The sequence below is a fragment of the Pieris napi genome, chromosome 5 (assembly GCF_905475465.1).
Source record: "Pieris napi chromosome 5, ilPieNapi1.2, whole genome shotgun sequence".
NCBI classification, from domain to species: Eukaryota; Metazoa; Arthropoda; class Insecta; order Lepidoptera; family Pieridae; genus Pieris; species Pieris napi.
In genome coordinates, this window is record NC_062238.1 from 219,683 (window position 1) to 235,181 (window position 15,499).

The 15,499-nt window shown below is 34.1% G+C and overlaps 2 protein-coding genes and 1 non-coding gene across 5 annotated transcripts; all 3 read right to left on the reverse strand.

The window, feature by feature from the left end:
* Positions 1-740: 740 nt before the first annotated feature.
* Positions 741-5,405, reverse strand: LOC125049482 (synaptic vesicle glycoprotein 2B-like). 2 transcript variants are annotated; one of them, XM_047648811.1, is made up of 10 exons: positions 4,326-5,405; positions 4,005-4,166; positions 3,712-3,874; positions 3,515-3,636; positions 2,878-3,116; positions 2,658-2,809; positions 2,438-2,555; positions 1,531-1,817; positions 1,226-1,353; positions 741-824 (listed from the first exon to the last, which is right to left on the reverse strand). In XM_047648811.1, exons 1-10 carry the CDS (start codon positions 4,378-4,380, stop codon positions 757-759), a joined length of 1,494 nt encoding a protein of 497 aa, XP_047504767.1. In that variant the 5' UTR covers positions 4,381-5,405; the 3' UTR covers positions 741-756. The 2 variants fall into 2 exon arrangements, with proteins under 2 accessions (XP_047504767.1, XP_047504768.1); XM_047648812.1 differs by lacking the exons at positions 3,515-3,636; positions 3,712-3,874.
* Positions 5,406-5,411: 6 nt separating this feature from the next.
* Positions 5,412-12,400, reverse strand: LOC125049481 (synaptic vesicle glycoprotein 2B-like). 2 transcript variants are annotated; one of them, XM_047648809.1, is made up of 10 exons: positions 12,237-12,400; positions 11,542-11,703; positions 9,454-9,616; positions 8,618-8,739; positions 8,259-8,503; positions 7,756-7,910; positions 7,006-7,135; positions 6,504-6,802; positions 5,770-5,897; positions 5,412-5,541 (listed from the first exon to the last, which is right to left on the reverse strand). In XM_047648809.1, exons 1-10 carry the CDS (start codon positions 12,292-12,294, stop codon positions 5,426-5,428), a joined length of 1,578 nt encoding a protein of 525 aa, XP_047504765.1. In that variant the 5' UTR covers positions 12,295-12,400; the 3' UTR covers positions 5,412-5,425. The 2 variants fall into 2 exon arrangements, with proteins under 2 accessions (XP_047504765.1, XP_047504766.1); XM_047648810.1 differs by lacking the exon at positions 12,237-12,400 and adding an exon at positions 12,035-12,160.
* LOC125050013 lies at positions 6,180-6,339 on the reverse strand. Its single transcript, XR_007117094.1, has one exon. It is a non-coding gene; the product is annotated as a small nucleolar RNA U3 (small nucleolar RNA).
* Positions 12,401-15,499: the final 3,099 nt, after the last annotated feature.

A 15,499-nucleotide genomic window follows, 5' to 3' on the forward strand; every position in this document is an offset into this window, starting at 1 on the left:
CTTTGAAATTTTTATAAAAATAAAACTTAAAATCGCGTCTGGCACATAGTTAGCAACGTGAAAAATGTCTGGCAATAAAAAAAGTATGTCAGGTAGACGTATTTAAAAACGAAAAATTAAAAATTACGCTTCTTAAAATGCTTTTAAAATCCAGGATTTTTACCTGGACAGATAGGATGCGCACTAATGAACGCAACCACTACCGCCAGCCAGATTGCCCAGACTCTAACCGGAAGTGCAAGAAGGAAGACATATCACAAAATCAGCTGACCTAAAATTCTTTTTTTTCAAACGTTGCTACCTCCCGTACTACTAGATGAGATCTTATAGATTTACCTTTAATTTTAAGCTTTTGTGTATTTTTCGCCCAACTCGTATGATTATGAAAAAATGCTTGTTATTTTAATTACCTTTGGTAAATTTATGAAACGAAGTTTCTTCCGTTTTACTTTTCGTTGTAAGAGTTTCTAGGTGTGACATTTTTTGCGCAATAAAAATTTAGTCATTTATATGTTTTTTTTATCTAAACTCCCTGCAATTTCGCTCACATCATTGATTAATTTGGAGGAAGCACAGGTGTACTGTTCCTCTGACCTAAATCGTCGACCGGTCCAGACCATTCAGAAAATGACGTAATTGCACTGAAGATGTCGCTATAATCTAACTAAAATAGTTTTCTATCTCTGTTAGTAGAACTTTCATCTCTGATAATGTAAAGTTAATGAGTAAATAATGACAAATAGTTTGAATAAAATTTTATCGACTGTAACGGTTTCCACCTGGAGAGTTATCTGCCGGTAACCATATCGCTATCAGTAATCCACCTGCAATATAACAAAAAAACGCTTTCGTTGACCAGTCCAGGTTTAGAAATTGTTCAGTTTTGGCGAATTAGTGGGGCAAGGGAGCACTACTATTTTTAAAGTAAAAATATTTTTGATTCCAAACTTGGTTCAACTACCAAAGTGCATCACTCGAGCATGAATTACTATGGCTCCCGCGGTGGAAACTTCTTATTATCACGTCTATGATGAATTAATTAGAACAATTCAAAATAAAATTTCGCATAATTATTTGATTATCACTACTTGAGATAGACATCTCATCTTTTTATTTTAATAATGTCCGCGAGTACTGAATATTTTTAACTTCAAGGCAGACTGGCGAAAGCCTACTATTTAACCAGGATTAAACTACGTGAGGCATCTTATTGTCCTATACACACTTGTAATGAGAGCGATGTATCCTCCAATCATTGGTCTGCAGTGGTCAGACAACAACGTGGCGATTAGCTGAACGCTGAAGAACCCAAAGCCTCTGGCCACAACCACAGACAAGCATGTCGCCATTCCTCTATAAAAAAATTATGATCCTTTAATATTTCAATAAGAGTTAAAAACCATGTTGCGAATTCCCTAGGACCCTGCATTAGATTTGAATGATTTAAATTATAAGAAGTGGCATTAGAACCCATGACCTCAGAATTCTGTAGTTATTAGAATATTCAGAATTAGTAGATGTAAAATTTACCTTAATTGTGTCGGATTTAATTCCACTAAATACGTATTTACATTTCCCAATATTAAAGCCACATAAAGAAATATGAAGAACAGTCCAATGCTGGCTATCGATGGCTTCACGAAGAGAAGCAATACACCGGCTACGATTGCGATAATAAAGACTAATAACGTTGTCCTTTTTTTACCCAGTGGCCCGACTATGAATGTGAGGAGTATATTTAGCGTCCCCGACATGCCCGAATAGCACATGACCGCATATAATGTCATAGGTTGAATCGTGGTACTACAATCAGTGGTCTGAAACAAGTATAAAAGTCATTTTAATTTAAAGAAGAACTGTGCTTCGATACAATAAAGCTACGCCGTAGTGGTGGGAAGGTAATACAGATTACTGACCTAATGTAGCCGCTACGGAGTCGTAGCGAACGTCAGCCGCGTCTATGTCCAACACTTGTTACGTACAGTCCAAAGTACGTAGCAATTACGGGCTTTGACTATTGCCCTTGGACACTTCGAGATAATTTGTATAGACTAATATAGCAATTTATTATATATTGAATACTTTATTTTGATTTCATTTAAGTTTTAATGGATCTTCCATAAAGACCTTCTTTTCTTTAAATTTAAATAAACAAATAGTAGCTATTAACTCAACTGTCAAATTTCGGAAGTTTTAGTTCAGAGCTGGCTATTTTATGGAAACTTTGTTCTTACAGTTTATCATAAGTGATTGTATATATATTGAAGATCCTACGAGATCCTATGAGATCGATACCTTAATTTCATTATTATTAAATAATTCTTTGTTAAACAAAACTACTCTGCTTAATCTGATTTCAATTAATGTGGTAAATTTAAGTTATATAAGAAATAGGTAGGAAACATAGGAGTCAGGTGATGCTGAAGTATGAACATACCAAATTATTTTGAGATGCAGCTTTACTGGCCACTTCACAAAAAGTTTTTCCATTGTTATCTTCTCCATTAAAATATGCGTTTGTCATTGTTGGTACCCACATTGTGTAGCCAGTCGATCTGATACAACAATTAATAGTTAATAGTTATGTTACGTTATTATTTTTATCACTTGCCTTTTAATTTAATAAACAAAATAATCTTATAGCAAATATAACTTACGTCATGTATGCACATAGTAACATATAGTAAAGTATCAGAGAGTTTTTTAAAAGCGGTGGTTTGAAGAGAGGTGCCGTTTGATTCCAAATTTTTTTCCAAACTGAATTTCCAGAATATGTAGTGATGGTTTCCTTAAGGTGTACTGATGATATCTTCAAGAAAAATAACAATAAGGCACTTGCTTGAATGATATAAATTACTTACGGGTGTTGAAACTCACTTTGAATTCACTCGATCCCTTATTCCATTTATGTATAGTTTTCAACACATCGATCGCGTCCTTTTCGTGATCCTTACTAAGTAGGAATTTAGGACTCTCTCGCACCAACATAATACCAATAGTCCCAAATATCCCTGGGAATGTTATTAGCTGGAGGAGGAGTCGCCAAGGTCGGTAGTTCAGGTTGATCAAGGGCATACTAATGCTGAAGGTAAGCTGAAGAATGGGAAGTGCGACAACTAAAACAGGTATTCATTAAATGTTAATTTTTTTTTCTCCCGGGTTAGTTAAATATTTTGACGCATCATAAAAAAAAACTGTTATATGCTCCGATTTAGTAATGGGATGGATTATGCTCTTAATACAGTCAAAGCCGCGCATGTTCACGTCTATACTATAATCTACTATCGTTTAAACAATAACATATTGATCTATTGTGTATCCTACATAATATTTACAAGTAAGTAAGATGTAGGTATGACAGGTATGTGATGCAAAATATCGCGTATTATATCATAATGTATCTAATATGATCTATTTAGAAAACATATAATTCACTAAGATGCAGTATGTGCAGAAGATGTGTAAATAGAATATACGTAATACTTATAATATATTATTAACATAATTAACTCACTACTTATAATAAGCTGAACAAACATAGTAGCACTGGCCATAAGGAACATAAATTTGCTCCTGTAAGCAGACGGAACACTTTCTCCTAGAAGTACGAATGCTGCAGCATTCGCTGATGATGAACTTTAAAACGTAAAGCACACAGTTTTAGTTGAGTACTGATTGGACGTGAGAGCGCAAATGCTTGCAAATACTTACAAACAAGCTGACATAAGTTTGAGTACTGCCAATGAAGTGTACGTCGGCGTCATACTAGCTACTAAACTCCAAATAATGCTCACCGGCATGGCCAATAACAATGTCTTCTGACGTCCGATCGTGTCGGTACTTAGACCCCAGACATATGAAGAAATCATGACTCCTAAGTGAGGATAATGTATTGTAATGACCACTATAACTTGATATCTATATTAAAAAGTACGATGAAAACCTAGGCGCAATATCATGCACTATAGATATATGTAGATACTTATGTTACATATATATCTTACCAATCAATGGTATCGCGGAGAGAAGTCCCTGTTGCGTCGTCGATAATCCCATATCACAAGCCACGTCTGGTAACACAATGGAGAAACCAAATATGTCTATGTACATGGCCAAAATCAACAGGCAACAAGCAATTAGTAGACAAATATTATATTTACCGAAACCTGAAATAAAAATTGAATTGTCCAAATTGCAATAGGCAATCTCTATGACGAAGACGCGATTTATGCGTATAGGTAAAGATTTAGCACTAATTTGAGATTCGATGTGGTCTTAAATTTATTAACGAGTTCTTATTTGTTGACATTTATTTTTATTCTTACCAGTTTTATTTATGGCTTCCTCAAAATCTAGCCTTTCGCCTGTAATATCGTCCATGGCTACTCGCTTCAGACAACTTGTTCACTATTCTTAACCCGCACTGAATAGTTGTGATGTAAATATTAATAATATAGAATTCATGACAAAGGTTATACTAATATATTATATGTAGTACTAAAGATTGTTATGATCATAGAATAACGTTTCTACAGAGTCGCACTAAACCTACACTAATATTAGCTAGCTAGCTGAAAAGTTTATTCTGTTGAATTTACCTAAAACCTTTTGGTTTTGGATGGTCCATCAGGGAAGGTTACACCGCTATCGGCTATATAACATCCGAAATTACGCCGGGCTCAGGTAGTTGTTATAAACTAAGTACAAACATCGTTCTCGTAGCAGCTACCCGCTACTAAAAAAGTGATTTAAATTGTAGGTATAAGTATTGTGTATTATTGAGACCTTGCTTTGCCAGAAGACATGCTCTGCGGTGATCATGAAACTGCGAGGAGCTGGACTCTTTCTAAAAATAACCAGTAATACTTCTTATTACGTTTTCTAACACAACTCCATTTTTGTGCTATTCTGGTAAGTGCTCTGCTACGTTCACGGATACCTCGTGGTAATATCTTTCGTTCCACTCTTAATAAATTATTGATTATTCACTACAATGTATTAATTTACGGTAACATATAATTAGAAAATTAACTATATATAAATGAGTGATTTATGAATTTGTATCGAATTCTTGCAACAAAAAAACGTCTTATTTCGGAAAGTGAGAGCAAAAGTTTGATTTTCATATCACAATTTAGAAAAATTGTGTCGAGATGGAAGGAAGCTATATATGCATGTAAATTGGTTATACATTTCAGTTGAAAATGGCAATTCTTTAAATTCAATAGTGTAAATTACGAATTCACAAATATTTGATATTAATCTTTGATTGCAAATTTTAAGTGGTCACTTCACGTCATAAGTGCAGTGGTGTTTATCGAAATCAAGGTAATGGTAATTACTAAATTGGGAAAATCGTCTATCGATTCAGTCTACATTTTTATATATTATTTCTGAATAAAATGGCGGAGTCACTTTGGATACTTTAATATTTATTTCGTTCAATAGACTCCGAGCTGACAGTGTACTTTTTGCAAGATTCCTCTTGAGTTACAGGTTTTCTGACGTCCGCTGGCAGGAAAAAGGCCGCTATTAATCCACCTGAAATATAGGTATTCTCTATTTATTTTCAACCATATACAAAGAAAATTCAACACAAAAAATAATTAAAAAAGACAATTTGACATATTGTCATCAATATTAAGTACTTACACAATAACTAGGTACAACGTTTTGTTTCAGAATTAACTCACAATATTGCCGGATAATGAAACATGTAAATGTGTATTTAATATGTAAATGTAACATGTTTTTAGGCATTTTACTCACTTAGTCCGAGTAGAACGTATGATATTATCAGGGGTACACAGTAATCTGCTAAGAGACTCGCGATGACTTGCACGCTGATAAATCCGAAACCTCGCGCAACAAGAATTGACAAACAAGTAGCCATGCCCCTAAAAAAATATATAACAATGTCTAAATTAAATTAAAAACAAGAAAATATCAAATATATTGTATCCTTTTGCGTTCTTGAAGTAAGCTTATTTAATTAGCAGACATGTTTAAAATGAAAAGCTACAGGCGAGATTTACGTCAATCTTAGTGGATCGCCGAAATCATTATACATATATGTAGTTTAACAGTAGGATTAGTTCTTTGACATAAGCATTGCATAAATTATCAATTATACATAAAGACAATAAATAAGGTGGTTTATATGATAATTGTTACAGAAGGCTACATACATACGATACACCACGCTCTCCCATTAAGCGGAAAAGTGGCAGGCTCACGGTACCTCGCCATGTTTCTTCATCATGGCTGGCAATTTCCCACAAATTGTGAGAAGTTGCGTGAAGAGCTTACTATAGAAATGCTCCTATGAAGTAAGGTCTTGTCGAAATCAAGTTAAGCGCGCTATCTAATGACGATTTTTGTAACCACATCCTATTGTTTACTATCAATTTATTAGAACATTCGAATATTTTCAGAGGTAATAAATCATTTAAAAAATTGAAGACAAGAGTAATATTATTTTATAAAGGATTTGAAATACATACCTTAAATATGTAGGAGTTAGCTCTACCAAGTACGTGTTGATATTTCCCAAGATTAAGGCCACATAGGGGAAGATGAAAAACAGAAGAATGCTCAACATCGGAATCCTGACGAAGAGAAGGAACACCCCACAAGAAATTGTGATTATAAATATTATTAACGTCGTGGTCTTCTTTCCTAAAGGCCCAACTAGGAAGGTAAGAAGAAGGTTTAGAGCTCCGCAAAGACCTGAATATACCATTACAGCATATAAGGTGTTTGGCTTGATGATGTTATCACAGTCTTCTATTATAAGCGAGCTCTGTAAATTAAACATATTTTTACACTATAATTATGTACCATAACGCTTAAAGTATTACTTATTATTATTAAGATAGATGTAATAGTCAATAACAATGTATGAACACAGTGCTGAAATTTGCTTTTAAAGCAAAATAAACAAAAGAAAAAGATCATGTTACAGCTAAACCATATCTATATCAAAATGAAATCACAAAGTCTTACACCGTTCTTATACAGAGTGCGTCGGGCCGCAGAACTGGCGATTTCACAGAAAGTCTTGCCGGTCGTCGGGCTGTCGTTGTCGAAGTAGGCGTTGGTGACAGTTGGAATCCACATTGTAAAGCCTGTGGACCTAAAAAAATAGTATTTTTTTTTAATTTAATTTATTTATAGCAGTGTTGGCCTAGTGGCTTCAGCGTGCGACTCTCATCCCGCAGGTCGTAGGTTCGATCCCCGGCTGTGCACCAATGGACTTTCTTTATATGTGCGCATTTAACATTCGCTCGAACGGTGAAGGAAAACATTGTGAGGAAACAGCCTTAGACCCAAAAAGTCAACGACGTGCGTCAGGTAAAGAAGGCTGATCACCTACTTGCCTATTAGATTACCAAATGATCATGAAACAGAAATCTGAGGCCCAGACCTAAAAAGGTTATAGCGCCATTGATCTTTGTTTTTTTATATTATTACGCTTTTTTCCAAAAGGGATAGGCAGAGACCACGGCTCTCCAACTACGGTCCTGACATAACTCTTTCGCTTCATCCACTTTCATGATATTCACCAAGCTTGTCGGTTATGGGTACTTACAACTTTTCCCTTCTCTTGTACCTTCTGGATTTGGTTCAGGTATGTACGACAACCCGATTTTGTTTTTAAATTAAAAAGTTCTTATAAAGGGTTTTTAAGGTTAAATCCTCCAAATGTATATAATTAGTTTACTTAGTTATTTATCGTAACGTTAAAAAACTTACGTCATGTAAGCGCACAATAGAATGAAGTAGAGCTTTAAAGAGTTTTTAAGTAGAGGAGGTTTGAAGAGAGGTGCCGTTTGGTTCCAGATTTTCTTCATTAGAGACTTTTCCGTGCTATTCGTCATTTCCGACTGCTCCAGGTATACCGAGGTTACCTGAAAGAACGTGAACTGTATATGTAGTATATTTCATCAGAAATTAAAAAGTGTTCATGGTATGTATACTAGACTAGTAAGTCTATATTATCTATACTAATACTATAAATAGTATTTGTTTTGTATCTTTGTAATGAATAAACTAAACCGAATTCAAAAATTATTTCACCATTCAAATGCGTCATATTTATTTTTTAAAATGTTTTCAAACATAAATTTGCAGTCGCGTGATTTTATTACTAAATAGGAGAAAAAAAATAACAGAGAAGACGGGGTTAGGTCTTTCCCTACCATATTTTAAATATATTCGTATGTGTGTGTATAAGTGTTATGTAATATAATTGTAACCTTATATAACGCTGTATCACTTCCTGTGTTCCGTTTAAATATTTTCTTTAGAACCTCCAACGCCTCTTCGTCTCTTCCTTTACTAAGAAGGAATTTAGGACTCTCTTCGAAGAAGATCATGGCAATTATCATTACGAAACCAGGCAGGCAAAGAATTTGTAGCAGCAGTCTCCATGGACGGTAGACCATGTGAAGCCATGGGACCTTAATGTGAAACGATAGTCTGAAGATCCCGAGAGCCGGCACTAGGAGAATCGGAATGTTATATTATATGTCGTTTGATAAATTTTAATTTAATGTACCAAAACTGAGCTGTTTTAAAACTTATTGAATTTGTATAAATAAATTGAAATACCCACAACATGTGCTCAGTTGCCCAATCGTCGTTGAACATGCCATAAAGAACATGAACTGACTTCTGTGATGACTCGGGACGCTTTCCCCCATGAGAACGAACGCGGCTGTATTCGCTGATGAGAGACTGTAAAAGGAAGGTTTCTTAATTTGTAGTTTTAAAGATTATTTAGTATTATCAACTACATATTTTTTTTTAACAGCAACGCAAAATGTAATTAAAAGACGTCAACAATTATTTATAAATTTAAAAATAATAACCGACTTTACTTCTTAATTCTTGTAATATTTTGTATCACCTTCATGTATGTGAAGACAAAAGGCGCCTGGACCCAATTAGAAATATTTTTTTTATAAATATTAACTCTTCCCTTATGAGACCTCTTATTATTAATGGATAAAGAAAAAATGATTGAGAAATAGAGGGATCCTCGTAAATTTTAATGACATATTTATTTTCGATACTTTTTTAAAGTGACTTTAGACTTTAGTCTAAAATATGAAGTGTAAAAGACAAGTGATGGTTCGTTAAAAGCACGGAACATTTATATTATAATTTTTTTAATAAATTGTCTCTGCACAAAGACAACGTTACATATTACGATCTAGCCTAACTTAAGACTAATAAGAAATTAAAAACTAACCTAATTTAATAAAAAGGACTTTTAACAAAAGAAAGTGTCCAATAACACTACTTACAGTCTATTAAGGGAAGACACTCTGTTCTTGTGTTCTATTTTTTCCTACTTACCATTGTTTAGGTTACCATGATATTTTTAACTATCCATAGTCTGTTTCTTATGAAATGTAATAAAAGTTTGATTAATAGTAACTGACTCACAAACTAGCCGAAAAGAATCTTAAAATGCAAAGTGCGATATAGTTCGGCGCCAGGCTGGTGAGCAGACTAATGCAGGACCCAATAGGCATTGCCAATAAAATCGTCTTTCTGCGACCCAGGGTGTCAGCGCATAAGCCCCAAACGTACGACGATATCATTGTTCCTATAAAACAAACGTTTACCGATTATTTGTTGTCTGTTGAATTCAGCGTTAAATGTCTCATTCTTAGTCTGAACAGAGATGTTACAGTGTTTTCCAAAGGACAGGATAAACATTCCAACCCACACACATCATTTCCACAAAGTACAATAGATTGCTCCACTTTATGTGTACAGAGTAAAGTACACGTGTATGATGGTATACAATATTCCTAATTATCACGGCTACGAAATTTATTCAGAAATAAAAAAAGCCAAAAGTAGTAGAAGGTCATTGTAGTTGCTTTAAAAATGCAGTATGTTATAAGTCTACTCTGCTCATCATATTTATTTATTTATTTACACTTTGTTACCTTAAACATATGTATATAAAAAAATAAAAAAAGCAGGTTACATAAGTTTTAAGGCAACGGGCGGCCTTATCGCTAACAAGCGAATTCTTCCAGGCAACCCTAATATAGAACAATAAAAAAGAAACACCTACAGAGGGTAAAGTACAAGAAGTGCATAAATAATTAACAAAAAAAATCTCAAAATAACATGTAACTATAACTTAAATAGAATAAAGTTAAATCTAAAGTAAAAATAAAAATAATAATAGATAAAAATGTATAAACCAAAATTTAAAAGCTAATCACACGGTTAACTGAGTCACAAATAATATATTTAAGTAGTAACTAATTACGAGGCAGACAAAAAAATGATCAAAAAGATACTTTTTAAATAAATTTAAAGACTGAGCTCGTCTGATATCAATAGGTAAGGAATTCCATAGCAGGATACTTTGCACAGTAAAGGAGGAGTGAAAGAATTCTGTTTTATGAGTAGGAGTTTCAAGAATTAGATTGTCTAAGGAACGCAAAAATCTGAAAAGAAAACGAAAAGTTTCTTTTTATTACTGTCGGCAAATTCGGCTTCACATTGGGAATGTTTGTTGAGTTAAGTGCATAGAAATATTTTCACTGATAAGTTGTTTTGAATTGTTGCAACTGATGGTATGGCTGTTCCTGGGGCTGTGGTTTCCTTCTTTATTTCAAATGACTTCTATAATCGGGTAAGCAGATATAAACAAAAAAAAAATAATCTAGTGTATTTGTTTTTGTAAACGTGATAGTTTTAAATATTTTTATTTCACAAGGATACACTATCCTTACTATAGAGCGACTCACGGCCATTTTTTTTTTCACCGACGTAAACAAAAAGTTATGATTTTAGAAATCTTTATATGGTATAACTTAATATTATCTTCAATACACTCAATAAACAGCTATAAATAATATGTCTAACGCAAGGACTCATCAGTACCAATCTAGTGGATATTATGAAAAAGATACAGGATGTAGTTTTTCGAATTTTAATAAGAATTAGTAAAAAAGTCAACTTTCTTATAAAAACGCAAAATAAATTATAACTCTGCAGGGGTTGAGCTTAGAGACCTCCCGTAGAACATTTTTTTGCAGCTGATGACTTCATCTATCCCCTATTTGCGTTTGATCCACGTTTTGGCCACCCTGTCGTTGTTGTTAGTTGACAGATTATTTATGTTGATTGAGTTATTGTATTGTACTGTATGTGAGTGTATAAATAATAATAAAATAGAAAAATCTACTCATTCATAAAATAACTAAATTATTATTACATATTACATATTTTTTAATTATAATACAACCATTACCTAACTGAGTGAGGTTTTTTAAAATGGCGATAAATCTACCATTAAAAGCAATTTAATAAAAAGATTTGGCACCCGGTAGCTTGTATTCTCTCGTCTAAATGATTATTTGATTAGTAAGTAAAACAAATATAAAAGTAAATACTAATTGAGTACGAAACTAAATTTCCTTGAAATTACAACAGCTGTTATCGTTACTAACCTTCGTTGAAAGATTGACTAAATTTGGGTCTAAAACTCTTTAATTTTTACTTTACCGATAAGTGGCAGAGCTGAGAGAAACCCTTGTTGGTTATTAGTGAGGGCTAAATCGCAGGAAATACTGGGCAGCAGCACAGAAAAGCCAAAAATATCCACGAACATCGTGAGGATCAGGACGCAACATGTCCCCAACAAGCTGTAATTGTACTTGCCGAAACCTGAAAGAAAATTATTTCCTGTTTTAAGTTAAAAACATATGTAAAGCGGCTATTATCGTGTAAATAACATATCGTCTGATTTGTTTGAATATCTGGTAAACAACAAAGGGCCATACGATTCAATCGAACGTTGATCCAATCTCGGTTGAATTTATAATACTTACCTCTTGAAAAAAAAAATAGACAGAAACCGCACGCCAATAGATTAATCGCTTTGCGATAGAACATATTTTAAAGATAACTTTATTGCCTACTTTACTAAACATTTGTATGTATAGTATACGTTACCTATATATACAAACGTTTTATTTAACATAGAAAAGCTCATTACCGTGAAAACGCGGCCTGTACCCAACCAACCAATGCATCTCCTATCTTTGTGCACAATTTATACTTGCTTAACCTATGAACACAGATTACCTACTTGCCGTAACATGAATGATTAAGAAAACAGGTTCCGTTATAAGAAGTGTTTTTTTGAAAATGCAAATAACAGAACGGGTGCTTTTAAATTCTAATCGCAAACGACTCACCACTAGCCTCTAGGGCGTCATCGAATTGTAATCTGCCTCTATATTGTTCAGTGGGCATTTTACCAATTTATTTGCTCAGATGAACTATGAACGTCTCCTTGTAATAATTTATACTGAGACTAAACGAGGCCGATACAGGCGACTCTTTATAAAGACTGATTATTTATTTGAATCGCAAAACTATGTACTCTATATTTAAATAATGTATGTGGAATAGATAACAATATTACGTCATCCGCCGATCAGTACCTACGGACGCGTTTTTTGTTCTTTCAGTTTTCAAAATGTCTAGACATAAGTTGCCTTGGTTGGGGTGAAGAAAGGGAGGATACATCTCCGATTCAAGATCTTCTGACTTAAAAACCGTTAACAAAAAAAGAGGGGCCCGACCAAAAACTCAGACGACCTCGTCTGCGTTTTTGAGAGACCAGAATGCCAGAGACCAAAATTTTATAAGTTCTAAAGCAATCGAATACCCAAGCAAAGTCACCAAGGCGAACTCAAAGTACAATATCCCGGTACAGACCGTAGCAGTATCGCACCATGAGCGTCAATATACCTGTGCGTGTTGTGCTTCTCCAATCTCTTCTCTCTCTTAGCAAATGCCGAAGATTTTTAATACCACTCTAAAAAGGGTAGCAAGCCCGCTACCCACACAACCCAATAAAGAGAGGAGAGTCAAGGGTTTTGGTTTCGGAATGCAAAGAATAAAACAGAGAAAACTTTCTACTATTAAGCAGCGGCCTGCGAACTAAGTTAAATAAAGTTAAATAATCGTTATTGAAGCACTGATCGTCGATATAGTGGCTATAACAGAAACAGGATGTAACGATTCTGTTAAAGGTGCGGAAATTGTGTCAGCGAGGTATCGGATGTATGGAAGAAAGCAAGGTGGCTGCATAATTTGATTGCAGGAAGGCGTTTGACGTCGTGGATAATGGCAAACTGTTATAAGTTGGCCAGTATCGGAATCACTCCATAACTAATTTGCTAATTATATGAATCGCCGGCAGTATGTAGAGTACAAAAGGTGTCAGTCGGAACAGTTTTGACGTGAGTCAGGGCCATTTAGAGCCATTGCATTTTGCAATAATGGTTAAGTTTTACCAGAGGTAATATAAATAAACCATGCAAGATGCCTTCTTTTTGCAGACGATCAGAAATTACTCCTGTCAATCCAAGATGTGGACGAACGTGTGTGTGAACGCTTGCAAGGAGATATAGATAGAGTAAGTGAGTACAGCAAAAACATAAGCTCCAATTAAATATTGACATAATTATGATATGTTGGGAACCAGACAGGACTTATAATTGGCCTACTATGTACTTGAATGTCTTGCGGGGGGTAGTGTGTAACCCACTTGGTTTGCTCCAAGAAGTCGGTTTCTTTGAACCTATGGAATATGTGCGACGGCGATGGCCAAGGTTGATTGCGATAGCAAGGGCCAGAACCAGTCTGTTGCACAGATCCCCGTTATCAAAGACGTTGCGCCTACTGAACGCTGTGTCCGACACTATCGACATATTTATATATTCGCAGTGAATTCACAGCTGCGATATTGTGTATATTTTATGTTTAATATTATATACTTTAGTATATTTTATTTTTTCTCGACATTATCGTATTTGCATAGTCTGTAAGGGTAATTAATGTATGTATTTCTGTAATAACTAAATAAATAACATTGAAGGTAGATTTTCTCTTTGCGAAAGAATAGAAATAGTAATGGTGTTCTAGACTTGACTTTATCTATTCCTGATTAACAAATAATGGTTATTACCTCTGTCTAACAACATAATCAAAAAGTGACAATGTTACTGTTATTATTGAATAATGTTTAGCACGCTTTTATATCGAAAATAGCTAATTTTATATGTATTTTTTCATGGACACGTGCCGTTCAATAATTGAATCGATTGATAAGTATTCGTGAGCATCATTTGTTATTATTATTTTTATTTCTATAAATTGTTATTTTTTTGTTTTTATATTAAGTTTAATTGTTCAATTCAACTTGAACTCTTTGTAAAAACATATGAACAATCAATATACATTATACATGTAATGTGTGTAAATAATAAATATATCTCGTAAGCAAAGAAAAACAATCATATCATACGTATGCCAGCATCAGGTCGAACTGTTTTATTCAGACTTTGTGCACTTATAACAAGTAGAAGTCGATAAACTTATTTATGAGACGTATACATTTAAAGAATATTATTAATTATCCGTTTCTGCTAACTATACTCATTATAAATATCGAAGAAAAAATGTAGGTTAATGTGTTAAATTTTTTTCTACATATTATCATCACTCGGCAATGGTGAACCATGCAATATTGTGATGTCGCATGACTTTAGACCCCTCATTTTTTTTTAAATATTGATAATATTACATACATGATGTAAATGATATTGTCTCAGTTCCCAGTGGGGGGTTCCCAGGGAATTACAGGGTTAGGTTAAAGCCAAAATTTTGTACCTTCTTTCATTTATTTCACAAATCATGATGTTTTAATTAATTTCTATGGGGTTAAAGAGCATGCACCACATTATTGCATGGTTCACCATTGCCGAGTGATGAAAGTATGTAGAAAATAATTTGGAGCAGAGTTAAGGTCGATAATGTACCAAAATATGAGTACATTGCTTTTGTCTTGATCGTTCGCTAACTTCTAACTTCTTTATCAAGTCTACATTGAGAAAGAAGTTAGTTTTATATTTCTATTAAAACTACTAACATATACACTATTAACTACACGAACACATCGACTCCACGATTCAGACTCAGTTTCGTTCCAGTCCTTGAAGACATGTTGTAATCAGTGGCAAGTGGTGATGTGTCATATGTAAATTATGGTGATCCTGGACAACCTCTAGAGAGAGATGTAAAATCATTTTTATATATTGCACTGTAATGCAAATCTATGTAGATTGTAGACTGTTCAGTTAGAACTTCGAACAATAGGCGCCGTCATCAATTGAGCGTAATAAAGAAGATATTCGATACGCCTCTACATATTGTGGGTGTTTTGCTACGGAGACACACTGGTTTCTAAACTCAACCTATACTCGTATAAATTAAAAAACTAGCTAATTAAAGAATCACGTAGGTACGAGCAATATAAAAATATAAAATAACATAGCTCGTTACTCGTGTAAGGAAAATCTACAACCATTTCATGTATTCCTAGTGAAATCTATGAAAATGGCGGATCTGGTGCGCGACGTTTTCTATAGGGCGCGGACTTATTAGAAAG